General features: G+C 45.4%; 1 protein-coding gene across 2 annotated transcripts in view; it reads left to right on the top strand.

Moving 5' to 3' along the window:
- rrm1 (ribonucleotide reductase catalytic subunit M1) overlaps positions 1 to 11391 on the top strand; it is a 57637-nt gene extending 46246 nt beyond the window's left edge. Inside the window, exons 14-19 of one of the 2 annotated variants that reach the window (XM_033022181.1) lie at positions 1786 to 2007; positions 3517 to 3593; positions 5494 to 5629; positions 7300 to 7395; positions 8083 to 8271; positions 10677 to 11391. In XM_033022181.1, coding sequence (XP_032878072.1) covers positions 1786 to 2007; positions 3517 to 3593; positions 5494 to 5629; positions 7300 to 7395; positions 8083 to 8271; positions 10677 to 10856 — 900 coding nt within the window. In that variant the 3' untranslated portion in view covers positions 10857 to 11391. The remainder of the gene's footprint in view (positions 1 to 1785; positions 2008 to 3516; positions 3594 to 5493; positions 5630 to 7299; positions 7396 to 8082; positions 8272 to 10676) is intronic. The other variant, XM_033022182.1, reaches the window with a different exon arrangement.
- The last annotated feature ends 10465 nt before the right edge of the window (positions 11392 to 21856 follow it).

Consider the following 21856-nt stretch of genomic DNA (forward strand, 5'->3'; position numbering starts at 1 on the left):
GTTCTGTATGCATAGACAGTAGGACCAGGAGTAGCCATTTGAACATGGTCTTCCACTAGTAAGAGCAGGTGCTGTAGCTTAAACCCATTTCTTTGCCTTTGCTACGTATCCCAATTCCTTTAACATCCAGAAATGATTCAGTTTTGGAGACTGTCCTCACAGCTCCTTGCGACAAAGAATTGTTCGTGTTCGACCGATGCGTTGAAGACATCTCACCTCATCTTTCTCCTTTCTGGCCACCTCCTTTCAGACTGACACCACGGTGGTTCAGCGGTAGAGTTGCTGCCTCACAACGGCAGAGACCCTGGGTTGATCCTGACTACGGGTGCTGTCTGTATGGAGTTTGTACGTTCTCCCCGTGACCTGCGTGAGGTTTCTCCGGGATCTCCGGTTTCCTCCCACACTCCAAAGACGTGTGGGTTTGTATGTTAATTGGCTTGGTATAACTGTAAATTGTCCCTAGTGTTAGTGTGAGGGGGTCACCAGTCGGCACGGACTTGGTGGGCCGAAGGGCCTGGTTCTGTGCTGTATCTCTAAAAACTGAAACTAGTTCTAGACTGCTCAGCTGGAAGAATCTCGGCTGGATTTACCTCGTACAGATTTAAGATTTTTTCTTAAGATGATGACACAAGCTCTAGAGCAGTGATGCCTTCCGTACTGAATCTCTTCATGACCCGACTGGGGATTCTGTCTAGTGACATATATTTATCTGTGTAATTACATTAATGGGCCTGCATGTTGCAGCAAGTAAGAATTTCAATGTTCCTTTGTTGGTACACATGACGAGTTGTTCAGCATGGACACTGTGGTTTAGGTTCATTATTGTCAAGTGTACCAAGGTACAATGAAAAGCTTTGATTTGCATGCTATCCTAACCGGTCTGAAAAATACTAAATACAATCTGGTCTAACTCAAATACGATAGAGCAAAGGGGAAGATACAGAGTGCAAAATATAGTTGTAGCACATCAGTTCCAGAGACAAAAGTCCGATGTCCACCAGGGGATAGAGGGGCCGAAGGGCCTATTCCTGTGCTGCAATGTTCTATAGACACAAAATGCTGGAGTAACTCAGCGCGTCAGGCAGCACCTCCGGAGAAAAGAAATTGGTGACGTTTCGGGTTGAGACCCTTCTTCTGACAGAGTCAGGAGAGGGAAGCTAGAGGCATGAAAAGTTTCAGAACAAGCTGACCATTTTATCTCTGGTGTAAACCAGCATCTGCAGTTCCTTCCTACACATTTTGTCCTGCAACGTTCTATGTTGCACCTTCCTGCTTGCCCTAGGTGTAACTTGCCCTGGGTGTAACTTGCCCTGGCTGTAACTGGTTGCACTTTAAATGACTTCAACATTGCGGAGTCCTGGGACCTTTTGCCGAGGGCCGCCAGTGTTGAATCTCCGCCCAGCTCGGCCTGTGGACTTTGGGAGCCCCGATCTCCGGTAAGAAGTGGCCGATTCGGAACTCCAAGCTGCTGAGAATGTTCTTCCGTTCCGACGTCGGAGCTCCGATCGTCCCGACAAGAGGGCCTGAACATCGGGCCACCGTAGCGGCGACTGCGGAGGGCTCAAAGGCCCCGACCACGTGTGACTGAACTTTATTGCCTTCCCTCACAGTGGTAAACGTTGATTCTGCTGTGTGGGGTTGTTCATGTTAAACTCTATCGTGGATTGTGTTCTTTTTATATTCGTATGGCTGTCTGGTAACTCAAATCTCACTACCAATTGGTGCATGTGACAATAAATGTAAACTTGAACTTGAAATGCCTTTGTCTCCCTCTCTCTCTCTCAGGCGGAATATTCCAATAAGAAGCACCGGCCGATTGGAATTGGAGTCCAGGGGCTGGCGGACGCCTTCATCTTGATGCGATACCCCTTTGAAAGCAAAGAGGCTCAGACGCTCAACATTCAGATCTTTGAGACCATTTACTACGCAGCCCTGGATGCCAGCTGTGACTTGGCCAAGGAGCTGGGTCCGTACGAGAGTTACCCGGGCTGCCCGGTCAGCAAGGGGGTGAGTGGCTGGGTCGGAGAGTGACTGTTTCTGTACTCTAGCTGCCTGTGTTTCTCACTGCTCGATTACACTGGTTAGGGCCGCACAGCGGTAGAGCTACTGCCTTGCAGCGCCAGTGTCCCGGGTTTGATCCTGACTGGTGACGACCGGTGCTTGTCTAGCTTCTCCCTGTGGTCTGTGTGGGATTTCTCCAAAATCTTCCGTTCCCCCCCGCAGTCCAAAGACGGACAAGTATGTTGTTTAATTGGCTTGGTATAAATGTAAATTGTCCCTAGTGTGTAGGATAGTGTTAGTCTCCAGGGATTGCTGGACTAGGTGGGCTGAAGGGCCTGTTTCCGCGCTGTATCTCTAAACTACACTAAACCTCCTGTCTCTATTCATCATCATCATGTGGATTTCTGACATTATAGATTTAATTAAATTCTTCCTTAGAAGTTGAGGATTTGTCCTTGGTTGCCGGGGAAGGATGTAGCAACTCTCTCGGGCAGCGAATGCGGCTCTTGTTAGATCCACCAAGGTAATTTGAGCCACAGGTGTGATGCAGTGTCGCAGGCTTGTGTAGGAGCAGGAGGTCAGGGAAGGAGACTCGAGGAACTGCAGATGCTGGAATCCTGAGCTAAACGTGAGCGCTGGAAGAAACCCAGGGGTCTGGCAGCATCTGTGAAAGGAATGGACAGTTGATGTTTTGGGTTGGAACCCTTCTTCAGACTGCAGTAGGGGGAGGGGGGAAGAAAGCTGGAAAAGAGATGTCGGTGGGGCAAATGCCTGACACGTCTCAGCCTTCTATGGTTTAAAGAAAAAAAGTCCCAGCCCAACCAGCCTCGCCCTTAACTCAAGCCCAAGGAAAATCCCACTGAATCCAGGTTTCAGGTTTGTGATCAGTAAGCACATCAAAGGTTATGGCAAGAAGGCAGGAGAGTGGGGTTGAGAGGGAAAATAGATCAGCCGTGATTGAATGGTGGAGAATACTTGATGGGCCAAATGGCCTAATTCTACTCCAGTGTCTATGGAATCTCTTCTTCACCGTTTCCATTTGATCTCGAGCATTTGGAATTTGTAGGATGAGGAACAGCTTCTACAATCATACCGTCGCATTGCTGAACTCGGAGTCCCGCCGATAGATTCCTCCGGTCCCTCCGTCCCCATTGTTTAATTATTCTGCATTTTCTATTGTTCTGTATCCTCTTTTTTAAAAATTTCTATATTGCACTACTACGGACTGACGCAAAACTGCATTTCGTTGTACCCATACTCAGTATTTGTGCAATGACATTAAAGTTGAATTGAATTGAATTGAATTGAATTGAATCAAGCCCCCTTGATTGGTTGGAAATAGGCGTGCTACCTCGGCATTGTACTGTCAAATCATCTGCTTATTGTAGCAGTGGACAAGTCAACATGGTTAGATTGTTTTTGAGGTTTTGCCTGGCTCCAGCAGTTTGAGATTGTGAGTTCCTCTGTAGCAGCAGGACTTTTAAATGTGTGACATACTGACTGCGTTGCTTTCAGATCCTCCAGTATGACATGTGGAACGTCACGCCCACTGATCTTTGGAACTGGAAGGACCTAAAGGAGAAAATTGCAAAGTAAGTCTCTGCTGCCACTTTGACAAGGTTTGAGAAAAGGAAGAGTTAGGTGTCTGATTAAATGTCTGATAATTAAGGTGAAATAAGATCATAAGTGATAGGAGCAGAACTAGGCCATTCGGCCCATCAACATTACTCCACCATTCAATCATAGCTGATCTATCTCTCCCTCCTAACCCCATTCTCCTGCCTCCTCCTCATAACTTCTGACACCCGTACTGATCATGAAACTATCTCCGCCTTAAATATATCCACTGACTTGTGGCCTCCACAGCCGTCTGTGGCAAAGAATCCCACAGATTCACCACCCCCTGACTAAAGAAATTCCTCTTCATCTCATCTCCAAATAGAACGTCTTTAATTCTGAGGCTGTGACCTCTAGTCCTAGACTCTCCCAATTAGACAGCACGGAAACAGGCCCTTTGGCCCACTGCCCATTAACTCCCATTAACCTTCTTGTAGGAGCCATTTAGCGGTGATCAGCATGTTATGTATTCCGTCTAGTTGCCTGTAATTGCTATCAGCATGCTTACGTGAAGGGGTGTAGCTTTCGGTGGAGCAAGGGGCTTTTTAGGTTAGTTGCGGTTTAAACCTTGTGGGACTGAGATGTCTCAACAGTTTTTTTACCACACAGGCACTGAGTTTTATCGTGCTTTGAACCATGTGCTGAGCTATGGATAGACAATAGGTGCAGGAGTAGGCCATTCGGCCCTTTGAGCCAGCACCGCCATTCAATGTGATCATGGCTGATCATCCCCAATCAGTACCCCGTTCCTGCCTTCTCCCCATATCCCCTGACTAATAGACATTACAGATTTAAAGCAAGTTTATGACGTAATGCAACAGCAATTGAGATTGTAGTGTGATGAACTATTTCTTGCTTTGTATTACTTTATTAAAAGCCAATGAATCAAGATTCTACGACTGGAAGACTCGTTTTGTTCTCACTGAAGCTCATGTGAGTGCGTGAGCTAAAGCCATTCACAGTCACCATGGGGTTTTATGGCTATCAGGACAAGGCCTTGACAACATTATCTACACGGCCATAATATTTCTAAACCTTAGTGATTCAATTAAATAAAGTACCATACCATACATACCATACTTGTAGATATAAGGAACTGCAAATACTGGTTTTAAAAAAAAAGACATGGTGCTGGAGTAACTCGTCATCTCTGGAGATCATGGATGAGTGACGCTTTGGGTCAGGACCCTCCTAAAGAAGGATTGTGACCCGAAAGGTTGCCTAGCTATGTTCTTCGTAGATGCTGGTTGACTGCCAAGTTACTCCAGCACTTTGTGGCTGATTCAAATACTTATTTAGCAACCCTGGACACTCCAGCCAGGGAAAACATCATGCCAAATCTAGCACGTCACATGTAGCATGTCACATGTTGATTTTGGAAACTTGAATTGTTCGGTCCTTGAGACATTAACTTAATTCTTTGGTTCTGAGAAGGAGGGCTGTAGTGGAGTATGTGAATAGCACTTTTGTTGTTTACATGGGTCCAAGGCCAAATGTTGTATAATCTGTTATAAAATTAAAACCACTAATTGCAGGTTTGAGTTGGCTTGCTTTTGTTAGTTTGTAAAGGGCCTGTCGCACTTGGCGATTATTTTTCGGCGACTGCCGGCATCATTGACTGATGTATCAGGTCACCGAAAAATACACCAGTGTGACAACGTATTGACGTGCGGTATTTCCTCGAATGTTGCAACATTTTTTGTTGTCGCCGCTGGATTTTGAAATGTTCAAAATCTTTCGGCGACCCTGATACGTCAGTCATTGACGCCGGAAGTCGCCGATAAAATTGCCAAGTGGGACAGGCCCTTAAGTTGTTGGACTTGAGAGTTCTTCATAAACATACTGACCTGCTTTTCTACACTTGAATCCTCTTAGGTACGGAGTTAGAAACAGCCTCCTGATTGCTCCAATGCCCACTGCCTCCACGGCCCAGATCCTGGGTAATAATGAGTCTATTGAACCCTACACCAGCAACATCTACACCAGGCGGGTGCTCTCTGGGGAGTTCCAGGTCAGTGTGCTGCAATGTGGAATGCAAAAGGGAATGGTAGATTGGTCCGAAGAAGGGTCTGGACCCAAAACGTCATCCATTCCTTCTCTCCAGAGTTGCTGCCTGCCCAGCTGAGTTACTCCAGCATTTTGTCTCTATCTTCGATTTAAACCAGCACCTGCAATTCCTTCCTGTGCAAAAGGGAACTTTAATTACTTGTTCAGGGATGTAGAAATCCCTGGCAACTTTGCAAATTATCTATTTCTTCCTAGTTATGGACTTGGGTAGTTACGAGGCAGCTGCATCTGTGGCTCTGGAGTCGGGTGTAGGACCAATAGACAATAGGTGCAGGAGTAGGCCATTCGGCCCTTCGAGCCAGCACCGCCATTCAATGTGATCATGGCTGATCATCCCCAATCAGTACCCCGTTCCTGCCTTCTCCCCATATCCCCTGACTCCATTATCTTTAAGAGCCCTCTTGAAAGTATCCAGAGAACCGGCCTCCACCGCCCTCTGAGGTAGAGAATTCCAAACTCACAACTCTCTGTGTGAAAAAGTGTTTCCACATCTCCGTTCTAAATGGATTAGCCATTATTTCAAGCAGTTAGAAAGTAGTCTACGTTTTTGGAACTATTACAAGCATGAGGTGCAATAGTAATCTAAAAAATTTAAAAATAAATAAATAAATAAATGGTGCCAGTAAAACAACAAAAACAGACTTGGTTGGTAGTCCCCTTTCTGCGGAGTTTAATGTTATAATAGAGCGATTGTTTCTCCTTTCTTTTTCCTTCTTTTCTAGGGTCTACTTTCTTTCTTTACTTCCTTCTCTAACTTCTTTGCTAAGGGGCTTTCTTTTCTCAACACTCTCTTGCACCTTCACGACTCTTGCGCACTTTCCTTACTTCCTTTACTTTACTTAAAGCTCAAAAAATGAAGCGGTACAAAAAATGTATTAAGACATATGTGTTGTGTATTATTGTAACTTACCGTACTTCTAATAAAAATAATTAAAAAAAAAAAAAAAAAAAAAAAGAAAGGAGTTAAATGTGGAAACGAGGAGCTGCAGGTGCTGGTTTACCAAGGAAAGTCGCAAAGTGGTGGAGTAACTCAGCGGGTCAGGCAGCATCCCTAGAAAACATGGATAGGTAACATTTTGGGTTGGGATCCTTCAGCCTTATTAATCTGATTCAGTCTGAAGAAGGGCCGTTACCCAAAACGTCACCTCTACGTGTTCTCCAGGCATGTGTGAGTAAGGTAGTGAGTAAGTGAAGGTGGACACAAAATGCTGGAGTAACTCAGCGGCTGGGGCAGCATCTATGGAGAGAAGGAATGGGTGACGTTTCAGGTTGAGACCCGAAACATCACCAATTCCTTCTCTCCATAGATGCTGCCCCACCCACTGAGTTACTCCAGCGCTTTGTACTTTTCAGTTAGAGGGGGGAAGGGTGCTCTCCCTGAGGAGTGGATGTGAACCAGTCAGTGTTTAAGTTTCCTGGTTGCTGTTAGTAGCTTCTTTCCCTGATTTACTTAATTTCTTGACGTTTAAATTCTCTGAATACCACGGTGGGAATGAGACTGGTAGCCAGTCGATGGTCCACAGCTCAGGCTGGTGGTGTGGGACTGGGCCGGTGCGGTTTTTATACAGTGTCGCAGGGATGGGGCAGCTTGTAATGCTGTGTGTGATCTTGCAGGTCGTGAACCCGCACTTACTGAAGGACCTGACGGAGCGAGGGATGTGGAACGAGGACATGAAGAACCAGATCATCGCCCAGAACGGATCGATCCAGGTAGCCAGTGCCTCCCAGCGTCCCCCTCCCTCACATCAGGGGGAGAATTGAGTCCCTCGAGCTGACCCAATCTTTGACTGGATTTAAGAGAGAGTTAGATAGGGCTCTAGGGGCGAGTGAAGTAAAGGGATATGGGGAGAAGACAGGCACTGGTTATTGATAGGGGACGATCAGCCATGATCACAATGAATGGCGTTGCTGGCTCGAATGGCCTCCTCCTGCACCTATTTTCTATGTTTCTATGACCCATTAATAGATCACAGAATGATCAGATTTGAGCACAGGAGGATGAGGGATGATCTTATAGACGTGTATAATCATAGAAACATAGAAAATAAGTGCATTAGGCCTTTCGGCCCTACGAGCCATCACCGCCATTCAATATGATCATGGCTGATCATCCACATTCTGCCTTTTTCTCCATATCCCCTGATCAGTTCCTGTTTATGTTTCTATAAAATCATGAGAGGAATATATCGGGTAGATGCACAGATTCCTATGTTTACACTGGGAAGCCCCTTGGGGAATCCCATTTAGCATGTAGGTGTACCCTGAGGGAAGAGGTCTTTAGAAATAGAGGAACTTGCAGAAAAGTTCGTTGTTTTTTTATCAAGAGAAAGGGATGAACTGTGCTCTTGTGCTTCTAAGTCGATGTTTCTGGGTATTGCAAACATTTGTTTCTGGCAGATCATTGAAGGGATCCCAGATGACCTGAAGTCTCTGTACAAGACTGTGTGGGAGATATCACAGAAGACTATCATCAAGATGGGAGCAGACCGTGGGGCCTACATTGACCAGAGCCAGTCACTCAACATCCATGTGGCCGAACCCAATTACGCCAAGCTGACCAGCATGCACTTCTACGGGTGGAAGCAGGTGAGTGGAGCAGGAGTGAGCAGAAAGCAGGCCGGGGTCAGTCCCATAGTCAGCTGTACAGTATGGAAACAGGCCCTTCTTAATTAGTACGGGTGTCGGGTTATGGGGAGAAGGCAGGAGAATGGAGTTAGGAGAGAGATATAGATCAGCCATGATTGAATGGGCTTGATGGGCCGAATGGCCTAATTCTACTCCTATCACTTATGATCTTCAGTCCATGCGGGCCATGTTGACATACTGGCTGAGTCCCATTTTCCTGCATTTGGCCCAATTCCTGCAAACATCCTGTCCATATATCTGTCCAAAACGCTCTGAATGCTGTTATTGTATCCGTTTCTACAGCTTTCTCTGGCAGCTCGTTCCAGATATGGTCTACCTTCTATGGGGAAAAGCTGCCCCTGATGTCACTATTAAATCTCTCCCCTCTTGTATTAAACCTGTACCCTCTATTTCAGAATCCTCTACCCTATGAGGAAAAAGACCAAGTGCTCACTTTATCCGTGCCCCTCATGATCTTGTACACATCAAACTGCTGAACTCTTACCGACCGATTGCACCCAAAGGTGAAATGTTGCAGATGGCATCTGACCGACTGATAGACATGGAGCTCATTGAATCTGTAAAGCCCCATGACCAATCGTGACCATTCAGCCCAGCCAGTTGGTGTTGGCGCTCAGAACATTCCCATATAATATAACATATAATAATTACAGCAGGGAAACAGGCCCTTCTAGTCCGTGCCGAACACGTATTCTCCCCTAGTCCCATCTACCTGCACTCAGACCATAACCCTCCATTCCTTTCCCGTCCATATAACTATCCAATTTATTTTTAAATGATAAAATTGAACCTGCCTCCACCACCTTCACTGGAAGCTCATTCCACACAGCTACCACTCTCTGAGTAAAGAAGTTGTCCCTCATGTTACCCCTAAACTTCCCATCCCTTCTATTTCCTCCACTTATTTTCTCTCTGTCACAACAGTTTTCCATGGAGAAATCCAGGCCCATTGCAAGGATTGGCACCTTTCTACGAATCCTTAGTAGAAGGATACCTTCCTTGCGGTAGAATGCAGAAGAATCCTACCTAAGGTAGCCAAATGTGCTGGAGAAACTCCGCGGGTGCAGCAGCATCTATGGAGCGAAGGAAATAGGCAACGTTTCGGCCCGAAACGTTGCCTATTTTCTTTGCTCCATAGATGCTGCTGCACCCGCTGAGTTTCTCCAGCATTTTTGTCCACCTCTGATTTTCCGGCATCTGCAGTTCCTTCTTAAACAGAATCCTACCTAAGTTAGGTATTAAACACTACAACCTCCAAACAGGCTCAGAACTATATAAACTTGGGAACATTATTTTGTCTGTGCTACTAATTATCCTTTTAAAAAAATATATGCCTGAACTTTTTTGACAATAGGTGCAGGAGTAGGCCATTTGGCCCTTTGAGCCAGCACCGTCATTCAATGTGATCGTGGCTGATCATCCGTAATCAGCAGGTAGCCAAAAGTGCTGGAGAAACTCATCGGGTGAGGCAGCATCTATGGAGCGAAGGAATGGGTGACGTTTCAGGTCGAGAGACAGTTTCTCCAGCATTTTTGTCAACCTTTGATTGTTCCAGCATCTGCAGTTTCTTCTTAAACATCCACAATTAGTGGTGGTTAACTATCGGTTTTACACAGTACTATGCTTATATATCTGTCATGCTGCTGCAATTAAGATTTTTATTGTTCTCTTTCGGGACATGAGTTTATAAGTGAGTCTGTGGAATTCTCTGCCTCAGAGGGCGGTGGAGGCCGGTTCTCTGGATACTTTCAAGAGAGAGCTAGATAGGGCTCTTAAAGATAGCGGAGTCAGGGGATATGGGGAGAAGGCAGGAACGGGGTACTGATTGGGGATGATCAGCCATGATCGCATTGAATGGGGGTGTTGGCTCGAAGGGCTGAATGGCCTACTCCTGCACCTATTGTCTATAAGTGATGGGAGCCCCATTTGACCCGTTGAGTCGAGTCTACTCCGCCATTCAATCATGGCTAATCTACTTTTCTCTCATCTCCCCATTCTCCTGCCTTCTCCCCGTAACCCCTGACACCCGTACTAATCAAGAATCTATCTTATCTCTGCTGTAAAAATATCCATTGACTTGGCCACCGCAGCTTTCTGTGGCAATGAATTCCACAGACATCTGATAGTAAAACATTCTTGACTTGACTCTTGAATGCTGAGAGTCTACTTCTTGCGTATGGCGTGCACAGCCTAAAGTTGTAGGACAACTTGTTCTGTTTGATCTTATTTGATTGTGCACGCCAGGTTGATTGCATTCGTTGAAACAGGGCGGACCACGTGAAGGTTGCAATCTCCCCCCCCTGAGAGTGTACGTGCAGTGCTGATCACTTTGCTTGTCTCTCCAGGGGCTGAAGACCGGCATGTATTACCTGAGGACCAGACCTGCAGCCAATCCGATCCAGTTCACACTGAACAAGGAGAAACTGCGGGAAAGCTCGTTGGCTGCCGCGGAGAAGGAGAAGAACAAGGCGGCCATGGTGTGCTCGCTGGAGAACCGTGCCGACTGCCTGATGTGTGGCTCCTAGACCAGGAGTACCCGCCAGCATCCTCCTCCCGTCTAATCCTTAGGTAGGATCCACAAAAACAGCCTCACAGCAAGGCACCTCCACCAGATCCACAACAATTAATGATAATACACAATTCAACAAAATGTACCAATGGGATCTCATTGAACTGTTCGTCTTCTCTCACCTTTTGATGCCGTGTCTCACGGGAGATGACTCTGTTACGGCTGGCAGTATCCTCGGGCAGCTGGGCTTGTTATTCGGGTGGGAAGACTTGGAGTGTCCATGCTGGAGTGATGCACGCACGCTCCTGCTGTTGGTATGGTTTTATAAATATCTTCATCACATGGGTGTAATATCTGGTGCTATCATTCACTTCCATTCAATCATGACTAATTCACCTTTCTCCCCATTCTCCTGCCTTCTCTCCATAACCCCTGACACACGTACTAATCGAAAATCTACCTTATACTTTACTTCCGTTCCATTACAAAGAATATACATTGTATTGACTTTTGATACTGATTATGCGATCATTAAACATTCCTGAACAATATTGTTTTTCTCTTTTCTGGTATGTTGGCTTGATTCATAAACATAGACAATAGGTGCAGGAGTAGGCCATTCAGCCATTCGAGCCAGCAACGTCATTCAAAATGATCATGGCTGATCATCCAAAATCAGTACCCCATTCCTGCTTTTCCCCCATATCCATTGATTCCCTTAGCCCTGAGAGCTAACTCTCTCGAAAAACACCCAGTGAATTGCCCTCCACTGCCTGCTTTGGCAGATAATTATACAGATTCATAACTCAATAGACAATAGGTGCAGGAGTAGGCCATTTGGCCCTTCGAGCCAGCACCGCCATTCAATGTGATCTTGGCTGATCATCCCCAATCAGTACCCCGTTCCTGCCTTCTCCCCATATCCCCTGACTCCACTATCGTTAAGAGCCCTATCTAGCTCTCTCTTGAAAGTATCCAGAGAACCGGCCTCCACCGCCTTCTGAGGCAGAGAATTCCACAGACTTACCACTCTCTGTGAGAAAAAGTGTTTCCTCGTCTCTGTTCTAAATGGCTTGCCCCTTATTCTTAAACTGGCCCCTGGTTCTGGACTCCCCCAACATCGGGAACATGTTTCCTGCCTCTTGCGTGTCCAAACCCGTAATAACTCTCTGGATGATTCACGACTCTCTGGGTTCAATAATAATGGCTGATATAACTGTTCTCACCAAGGGTCCCGACCTGAAACCTTGTCCGTCCGTTCCCTTCCCAGATGCTGCCTGACCCGAGTTGTTCCAGCACGTTGTGCTTTGCTCAAATGCTTGTGTCTTGGCTGCAGCACAAAAGGCAAATCTGGATTTGAAAATGGTGCTGGAGGAACTCAGTGGGTCAGGCAGCGTCTGTGGAGGGAATGGACACATGATGTTTTGGGTTAGGGCTGCCTTCAGACTTGTGGCCCTTGTTGGTCTGTCCCCTAAAGGGAAACGAGGGGTCAGATATGGTCCAAGTGAATTTGAGGGCACGGTGAATTTGAGGTTAGCCGTAAAGTTATTATTATAATAATAATAATAATCATAAACTTTATTTTGGACTCAAGGTCCAGACAAGGGACAACATTACATAAAAATACATTGCATATTAAAAACATCATAAAGTATATATAAAATCTTAGTATATCACTTATAAAAGCATCATAAATTATATATTTAAAAAAACACAACATGAATTACAATCCAGAATAAAAATAATGATCAATGTCCTACAACGAGACAACGATACCAGTGTCTCCACAACTGGGATTGGTAGCGTGTAGTGCTAAACCTTATGTTTGACAAGGCCACAATAATTACATTTTTAGTCATTTATCCTGCAGATGAATTTATACATATGATTTCTTAGGATAGCTTCTAAAGTACTGAATCCTGCAGCCACAAACATGTTACTAGCACTACACCATCTAGGTTTCCTTAGCAGTGTTCTCATGGCATCATTATAGGCCACCTTTAGTCTCTGCACACTTGTCTTTCCATAGTTCGACCACAGGTGCGCAGTGTAGAGTGGTGTGCAGTATGCTCTAAACAGCGACATCTTCACCACCTGTACACGCACCAAACTTGCGCAAGGGAATATTCACCTGTACATACAGCATGCGTCGTTGCCTATAAATATCCTCATCATCATCATTATAAAACTGAGTTCTGGAAATAAGCATAGAAACAGAAAAATAAGTGCAGGGAGTAGGCCATTCGGCCCTTCGAGCCAGCACTGCCATTCAATATGATCATGGCTGATTATCCTAAATCAGTACCCCGTTCCTGCCTTCTCCCCATATCCCTTGATTCCTTTGGCCCTAAGAGCTAAATCTAACTCCCTCTTAAACAGGGAGTCCTGATTCAGTCACCAATGCAGCAGAGAAAGGCGGGCAATTGTGCCATAGTTTAGAGATACAGCGGGGAAACAGGCCCTTCGGCCCACCGAGTCTGCACCGACCAGCGATCTCCGCACACTATCACCATCCTACACGCACACAAGGGACATTTTACATTTATACCGAGCCAATTAACCTACAAACCTGCACGTCTTTGGAGTGTGGGAGGAAACCGAAGATCTCGGTGAAAACCCACATGGTCATGGGGAGAACGTACAGACAGCACCCGTAGTTGGGATCGAGCCTGAGTCTGTGGTGTTTCAAGCGCTGTAGAACAAGGAGTGTTCAACGATCCCCGCAAAAGGATGGGCATAGCTGGGGCCCATCAAAGGTTCTCATCCCATCTGATACTGTAAACACATCCTCTGTAAAAACCTTGCATGTTTTTCGCCATGTACAGTTGTTCTTTACTCTCTGATCGTGTGACTAGTTTGCATAGTTATATGTAAATATACTACACAGCTTCCCCTCTGATAAACACGTACAAACAGCAACAGTGCCCTCCATAATGTTTGGGACTAAAACCCATCATTTATTTATTTGCCTCTTCTCCACAATTTGAGATTTGTAAAAGAAAAAAATCACACGTGGTTCAAGTGCACATTGTCAGATTTTATTAAAGGCCATTTTTATACATTTGGTTTCACCATGTAGAAATTACAGCTGTGTTTACACATAATCCCCCCCCCATTTCAGGGCACCATAATGTTTGAGACACATGGCTTCACATGTATTTGTAATTGCTCAGGTGTGTTTAAATGCCTCCTCAATGCAAATATAGGTAAGCTCTCAGCACCTAGTCTTTCCTCCAGTCTTTCCATCACCTTTGGAAACTTTTATTGCTGTTTATCAACATGAGGACCAAAGTTGTGCCAATGAAAGTCAAAGAAGCCATTATGAGAGTGAGAAACAAGAATAAAACTGTTAACCCTAACCCATACTGCTAAAGCAACAAAGGAGTTTTTCAAAGCTAAATAATGCTCAATTGTTTAGTGGCAAAATCAATCACCCGATCTGAACCCAATTGAGCTTGCCTTTTATATGTTGAAGAGAAAACCGAAGGGAACTAGCCCCCAAAACCAGCATAAGCTAAAGATGACAACAATACAGGCCTGGCAGAGCATCACCAGAGAAGACACCCGGCAACTGGTGATGTCCATGAATCGCAGACTTCAAGCAGTCATTGCATGCAAAGGATATGCAACAAAATACTAAACATGACTACTTTCATTTACATGACATTGCTGTGTCCCAAACATTATGGTGCCCTGAAATGGGGGGGACTATGTATAAACACAGCTGTAATTTCTACATGGTGAAACCAAAATGCATAAAAATGGCCTTTAATGAAACTGACAACGTGCACTTTAACCACGTGATTTTTTTCTACTACAAATCTCAAATTGTGGAGTACAGAGGCAAATAAATAAATGATGGGTCATTGTCCCAAACATTATAGAGGGCACTGTACATGCAAGCACTGCAGGGTATCCGTTTCCTTGCTTGGTTTTACTTCCTCATTGTGTATTTGTGGAGCTCGGGAACTTGCAAAGTCTTGGCAGCCGCCCTGTATCACTCCACCAATAGTTGACTCTGCATCATGTTCACAGAACGACTGTGGGCTGGCGGAAGCCATTTAAATATTCATTGAGGACCTCGCCCATCTCCTGAGGCTCCTCACATGGAAATCAATGTGATATTTGAGAGGCACTTTACATAAGCATAGGCTTATGATGCAGGGGAAAAGATTGAATAGAAATCTGAGAAAACTTATTAACACGAAGGGTGGTGGATGTCTGGAACAAGCTGGCAAAGGAGTTATCCAGCACCTGACAACCTGGTGTGCCAATAATAACCTCGTCCTCAACTCCAAGAAGACGAAGGAACTTATTGTCGACTTCAGGAAGGTCAGAGGGGGCAGACATACCCCCATCCACATAAACGGGACTGAGGTGAAGCGCGTCTCCAGCTACAAATTCCTCGGGGTACACATCTCGGAGGATTTGTCCTGGTCCCTCAACACCTCCAAGCTGATCAAAAAGGCACAGCAGCGCCTTTACTTCCTGAGGAGGCTCAAGAAAGCCCACCTGTCCCCCCAGATCCTGACCAACTTCTACAGGTGTACCATCGAGAGCATCCTGACCGCCTGCTTCACGGTATGGTACAGCAGCTGCACTGTTGCGAACAGGAAGGCACTACAACGGGTGGTGAAAACCGCGCAGCACATCATCGGCGCCCCGCTCCCTGCCATGGATGCCCTCCACCGAAAACGGTGTCTGAAACGAGCTGGGAAGATCATTAAAGACCCCTCCCACCCCAATCATGGACTGTTTGCCCTCCTCCCATCAGGGAGGCGGTACAGGAGCCTCGGGTCTCGTACCAGTAGGATGAGGAACAGCTTCTACAATCATACCGTCGCATTGCTGAACTCGGAGTCCCGCCGATAGATTCCTCCGGTCCCTCCGTCCCCATTGTTTAATTATTCTGCATTTTCTATTGTTCTGTATCCTCTTTTTTTTTTTTTTATTTCTATATTGCACTACTACGGACTGACGCAAAACTGCATTTCGTTGTACCGATACTCAGTGTTTGTGCAATGACATTAAAGTTGAATTGAATTGAATATTTGAGGCAGGGACTATCCCAACGTTTAAGAAACAGTTAGACAGGTACATGGATAGGATAAGTTTGGAGGGATGTGGGCCAAATGCAGGCAGGTGGGACTAGTGTAGCTGGGACATGTTGGGCCGAAGGGCCTATTTCCATGCTGTATGTCAAGTCAAGTCAACTTTATTTGTCACATACAGGATGTGCAGTGAAATGAAAGTGGCAATGCCTGCGGATTGTGCAAAACAACAACAGAATAGAACAGAATCAGTATTTATATTTTAGAAAAGAAAAGACACAACAGTAAATTAGTCCCTGGTGAGATTAGAGTTTACAGTCCCGATGGCCTGTGGGAAGAAACTCCGTCTCATCCTCTCTGTTTTCACATCGTGACAGCGGAGGCGATTGCCTGACCGTGGCAGCTGGAACAGTCCGTTGCTGGGGGGGTAGGGGTCCCCCATAATGTTGCTGGCTCTGGATCTGCACCTCCTGGTGTATAGGTCCTGCAGGGGGGTGAGTGTAGTTCCCATGGTGCGTTCGGCCGAACGCACTACTCTCTGCAGAGCCTTCCTGTCCTGGGCAGAGCTGGTCCCAAACCAGATTGAGATGATCGAGATTAAATACCTATTTAAAACAAAATCTCTGCCAAAACTATCATGCTGGTTTCGCTCCTCTGATTTGCTTGCATCTACTGCATACCTGTACTCTAGGGGTTTGCAAGATCCTACCTGCATGTTCCTGACCCACACGCTGTTCAGAGCCTCAATACTTGGAAGACTAAGGAGGTTTGGCGTGTTTCCAATGACTTATTTACAGTGCATCTGTAGGAATTTGTGTCCTATCTGGATGGTTTGGCAACAGCTCTGCCTAAGATTGCAAGAAATTGCAGAGCTGTGGATGTAGCCCAGACCATCACAGACCAGACTCCCTTCTTCCTTCCTCCCCCACCCATCAACTCCATCTACAGTTCACAGGGAAAGCAACCAACATAATCAAGGGTAAAACAGTGCTGGAGTTACTTAGCGGGTCTCCATTTTGTCGTCCTTTTTATCTTCGTCTACCCATTTCCCAATCCAATCCCTTTCCCAAATGGGTGACATTTCCCAAACGTCACCCATTCCTTCCCTGTAGAGATGCTGTCTGTCCCGCTGAGGTGCTCCAGCATTTTGTGTCTATCTTCTCCTTTCCTTAGTCCTCTGCCCAATGCCCTTGACACAAAGCCAACAAATCCTTTGATCACTCATTGTTTCTCTTCAAGTTACACCTTCCCGCTCGAACAAACTAAAAGACCACCTCTGAATCAAGGACAGACAAGGCAGGAAGATGGTAAAAAGAATAATATTTATGTAACCTAGCTAGATAACAGAAACTTAACACAATAGACAATAGGTGCAGGAGTAGGCCATTCGGCCCTTCGAGCCAGCACCGCCATTCAATCTGATCATGGCTGATCATCCCCAATCAGTACCCCGTTCCTGCCTTCTCCCCATATCCCCTGACTCCGCTATCTTTAAGAGCCCTATCTAGCTCTCTCTTGAAAGTATCCAGAGAACCTGCCTCCACCGCCCTCTGAGGCAGAGAATTCCACAGACTCACAACTCTCTGTGTGAAAAAGTGTTTCCTCGTCTCCGTTCTGCAATCCCTTGTGAAAAAACAGCCCTTCACTGTTCCTTTGCCAACTCCTCCTGTCTGATAAAGACAGAATACAATTCAACACCTTTGTGGGCATCAACAAAGATTGAGGCAGGCTGCTTCGATTCATGCTCAGGTGGATGAGGTATTTTGGAATCACGTACTCTGGGTCGTGAAGCTTGTGAGACTCTCACCAAAGACTACTCCATCCGCACCTCCTGCCCTTTGAAAGACAAGTGTCCCCACCTGTATGTCCACTTCAAGGCTTGGATGGCTCGCTCTGGAAATGGTCCAGAGGAGGTGTACACGAATGATTCCAGGAATGAGTGGGTTAGCATATGATGAGAGTTTGTCAGCACTGGGCCTGTACTCGCTGGAGTTTAGAAGAATGAGATACCTGATCAAAAGCTGTCCAGGGTCTGAGCTCCCCAGAGCAGCATGGGTGAAGCTCAACAGACTTGGTACTGGAGTTGGGCGTTTCAATGCCAGCGTGTGGAGATGGGGGCTCCACCAGAGCCCAGCCTGTGAATGCGGAGCAGAACAACAGACAGCCAACCATGTCATCTCTGGGTGCCCGCTCTACCACCCACCAAATGGAGCTGTGTCAGGGCCTGGCAGACATTGACGCCAACAGAGACAACAAACTGGCTGCTCAACACCCGGCTTGAGATCTAACTATTCCTTTGGTTTATGTTTCATTCGCAAGAAGAAGAAGAATGAGGGGGGACCACATTGAAACGTACAGGATAGTGAAAGACCTGGATGGAGTGGATGAGGAGAGGATGTTTCCACTAGTGGGAGAGTCTAGGACTACAGGTCACAGCCTCAGAATTAAAGGATGTTCTTTTAGGTGAGGAGGAATTTCTTTACTCAGAGAGTGGTGAACGTGAGGAATTCATTGTCACAGACAGCTGTGGAGGCCAAGTTAGTGGATATATTTAAGGCAGAGATAGATAGATTCTTGATTAATACGGGTGTCAGGTTATCGGGAGAAAGCACGAGAATGGGGTTAGGAGGGAGAGACAGACCAGCCATGATTGAATGGTGGAGTAGACTTGATGGGCCGAATGGCCTAATTGTCCGCCTATCACTTGAATCCCCCTCATTCTCTTATCATTTGGATCCATGTACATTGACAGGACAAGTTTGGAGGGATATGGTCCAAACACGGGCAGGTGGGACTAGTGTAGCTGGGACATGGCCAGTATGGGCTAGTTGGGCCGAAGGGCCTGTTTCCACACTGTATCACTCTGACTCAATGATTTGCTTGGCCTTGACATTGCCCTCGCCCTCTTCCAGCTTTCATCTCACTGGAGAGTGAGAATTAATACGTTTATTGTCCAAGTATTCACATACAAGGAATTTGCCTTGGTGCTCCCCCCGCAAGTGACAACATGACATACAGTGACAGTTAGGAATGACACATAAAACATTAGACATTAATAATAAAAATGCTGACTCTTCACCAGTAGGGTGAATACTGGGAGGGCAATAAACCTAAAATGCTGACTCTTCACCAGTAACTTTGTTTCACCCTTGATTATATTAGACATAGACATAATAGAAAATAGGTGCAGGAGGAGGCCATTCGGCCCTTCGAGCCAGCACCGCCATTGTGATCATGGCTGATCGTCCCCTATCAATAACCCGTGCCTGCCTTCTCCCTAATATCCCTTGATTCCACTAGCCCCTAGAGCTCTATCTAACTCTCTCTTAAATCCATCCAGTGATTTGGCCTCCACTGCCCTCTGTGGCAGGGAATTCCACAAATTCAGATTCAGATTCAGATTCAACTTTAATTGTCATTGTCAGTGTACAGTACAGAGACAACGAAATGCAGTTAGCATCTCCCTGGAAGAGCGACATAGAATATGATTTCAATAAATAAATCTATTTACATGCATACAGTCATAGTGTTTTTCCTGTGGGAGGGGTGGGGGGGGGGGGGGGTATGTCATGTCTTAAATGGCCTCCCCTTTATTCTAAGACTGTGGCCCCTGGTTCTGGACTCGCCCAACATTGGGAACATTTTTCCTGCATCTAGCTTGTCCAGTTCTTTTATAATTTTATATGTTTCTATAAGATCCCCCTATATTTGCTGCTCTCCTGAAGCAGCATGAAGTGTGATAATAATAATAATAATACATTTTATTTATGGGCGCCTTTCAAGAGTCTCAAGGACACCTTACAAAAATTTAGCAGGTAGAGGAAAAACATGTAAGGGGAATGAAATAAATAGTAGAGACATGACTAGTACACAAAGTAAAGACAGAATACAATTCAAAACACAATATGAGGCAATTAATGCACAGATGAAAAGGGAGGGGGACGTGGGGCTAAGGATAGGCAGAGGTGAAGAGATGGGCCTTGAGGCGGGACTGGAAGATGCAGTTAATGAACGGGAGTCTGGCCTGTGGTGGACTGGGCTACATCCACAGCTCTCTGCAATTTATTGTGGTTATCAGCAGAGTAGTTGGCAAATCAATCTATGGTGCAACCTGTCAGGATGCTCACAGTTTGCTTTGTCAACAGCGCTGCCCAAGACTGCATGGAACTATCTATCTATCTATTTATTTATCGAATTAATGAATTATTTATTTCGAACAGAATAAAAAGCAAGTGTGAAACAGCATACAAAAAACAAAAAAACAAAACAAGAATATTGATAAAGTGTCATAAACAATATCTATAAATAAATGAAATCGTATGTGTCCGAAAAGGAGCAGGAAGAAGCCAAAGCTTATTAATTCCCACCCCTTATTCAACTGCTTGTAATTATCTGATACAAATTTAGCAGCTATATGTACACCATATGTACACCAGCACCTATATGTACACCAAATTATTTACATTTGTACACTAATCAAATATTTACAAAGCCATACAAAAAAAAGAGAGAAAAAAAGAAAAAAGAAAAGAAAAACCCCTCATATACTATACAGTATCTCTTACTCATATATACAACCTATCACCCTACAATCACCCTTCCCAATACAAACTATAGATTGAGGTTGGACAAGCTAGGGCTTTATTCCTTGGAAAACAGGAGACTGACGGCTAATCTATATGAAATCATGAGGGGAATAGTTTTTGTAACCCAGAGTAAGGGAATCGAGAACCAGGAACCTGAGCCACAAGGGTTTCACTTCTTCTTGCATATGGCGTGCACAGCCTAAAGTTGTAGGGCAACTTGTTCTGTTTGATCTTATTTGATTGTGCACGCCGGGTTGATTGCATCCTTCGAAACAGGGCGGATTACGTGAAGGTTGCAATCTTCCCACCCCAAGGTCTTCACTCATGGAATAGGGTCGCAGAGGAGGTAGTTGAGGCAGACAAAAATGCTGGAGGAACTCAGCGGGTGAGGCAGCATCTATGGAGCGAAGGAATAGGTGACGTTTCGGGTCTCGACCCGAAACGTCACCTATTCCTTCGCTCCATAGATGCTGCCTCACCTGCTGAGTTTCTCCAGCATTCTTGTCTACCTTTGATTTTTTTTTCCAGCAGCTGCAGTTCTTTCTTAAACAGGTAGTGAGGCAGATACAATAACATTTGAAATACATGTGGATAGGTACGTATATAGGAAAGGTTTTGAGTGATATGGACAAAATGCAGGCACATGGAACTAGCTCAGATGTGATATATAATACAAAGGAACTGCAGAATCTGGTTTATACCAAAGATGGACACAAAATTGAGCAGGACAGGCAGTGTCTTTGAAAAAGAATGGATATAATTTTCTCGTGATGCTGCCTGACCTGAGCAGCTGCAGCATTTTATGTTTATCTTTAGATGAGGTATCTTGGTTGACATGGATGAGTTGGACTGAAGGGCCTGTTTCTGTGCTGTATAACTGACAGTGAGATGATCATGAATTCTGATAAATAGATAGACAGTTCAAGTAGATACAGCATTAAGGAACGCTGGAGTAACTCAGTGGGACAGGCAGCATCTCTGGAGGACATTGATAGGTCTTCTTGTTCTTGCGTATGGGGTGCACAGCCTAAAGTTGTAGACACCAAAACACTGCAATCTGTTTGTTTGTGCATGTCGGGTCGATTGCATTAGTCGAAACGGGGTGGACCACGTGAAGTCAAGTTTATTTGTCACATACACATACGAGATGTGCAGTGAAATGAAAAGTGGCAAAAAACAACAAACAAACTACCAACAGAATGGAACAGAATCACATATTCACACATTACATAATTGTGGGAGTGAGGGAAGAAAAAGGGAAAAAACAGCACACAACAGTAAAATGGTACAGTAAAGTTAGTCCCTGGAGAGATAGAAACATAGACAATAGGTGCAGGAGTAGGCCATTCGGCCCTTCGAGCCTGCACCGCCATTCAATA

Source organism: Amblyraja radiata, chromosome 6 (assembly GCF_010909765.2).
Source record: "Amblyraja radiata isolate CabotCenter1 chromosome 6, sAmbRad1.1.pri, whole genome shotgun sequence".
Taxonomy (NCBI): domain Eukaryota; kingdom Metazoa; phylum Chordata; class Chondrichthyes; order Rajiformes; family Rajidae; genus Amblyraja; species Amblyraja radiata.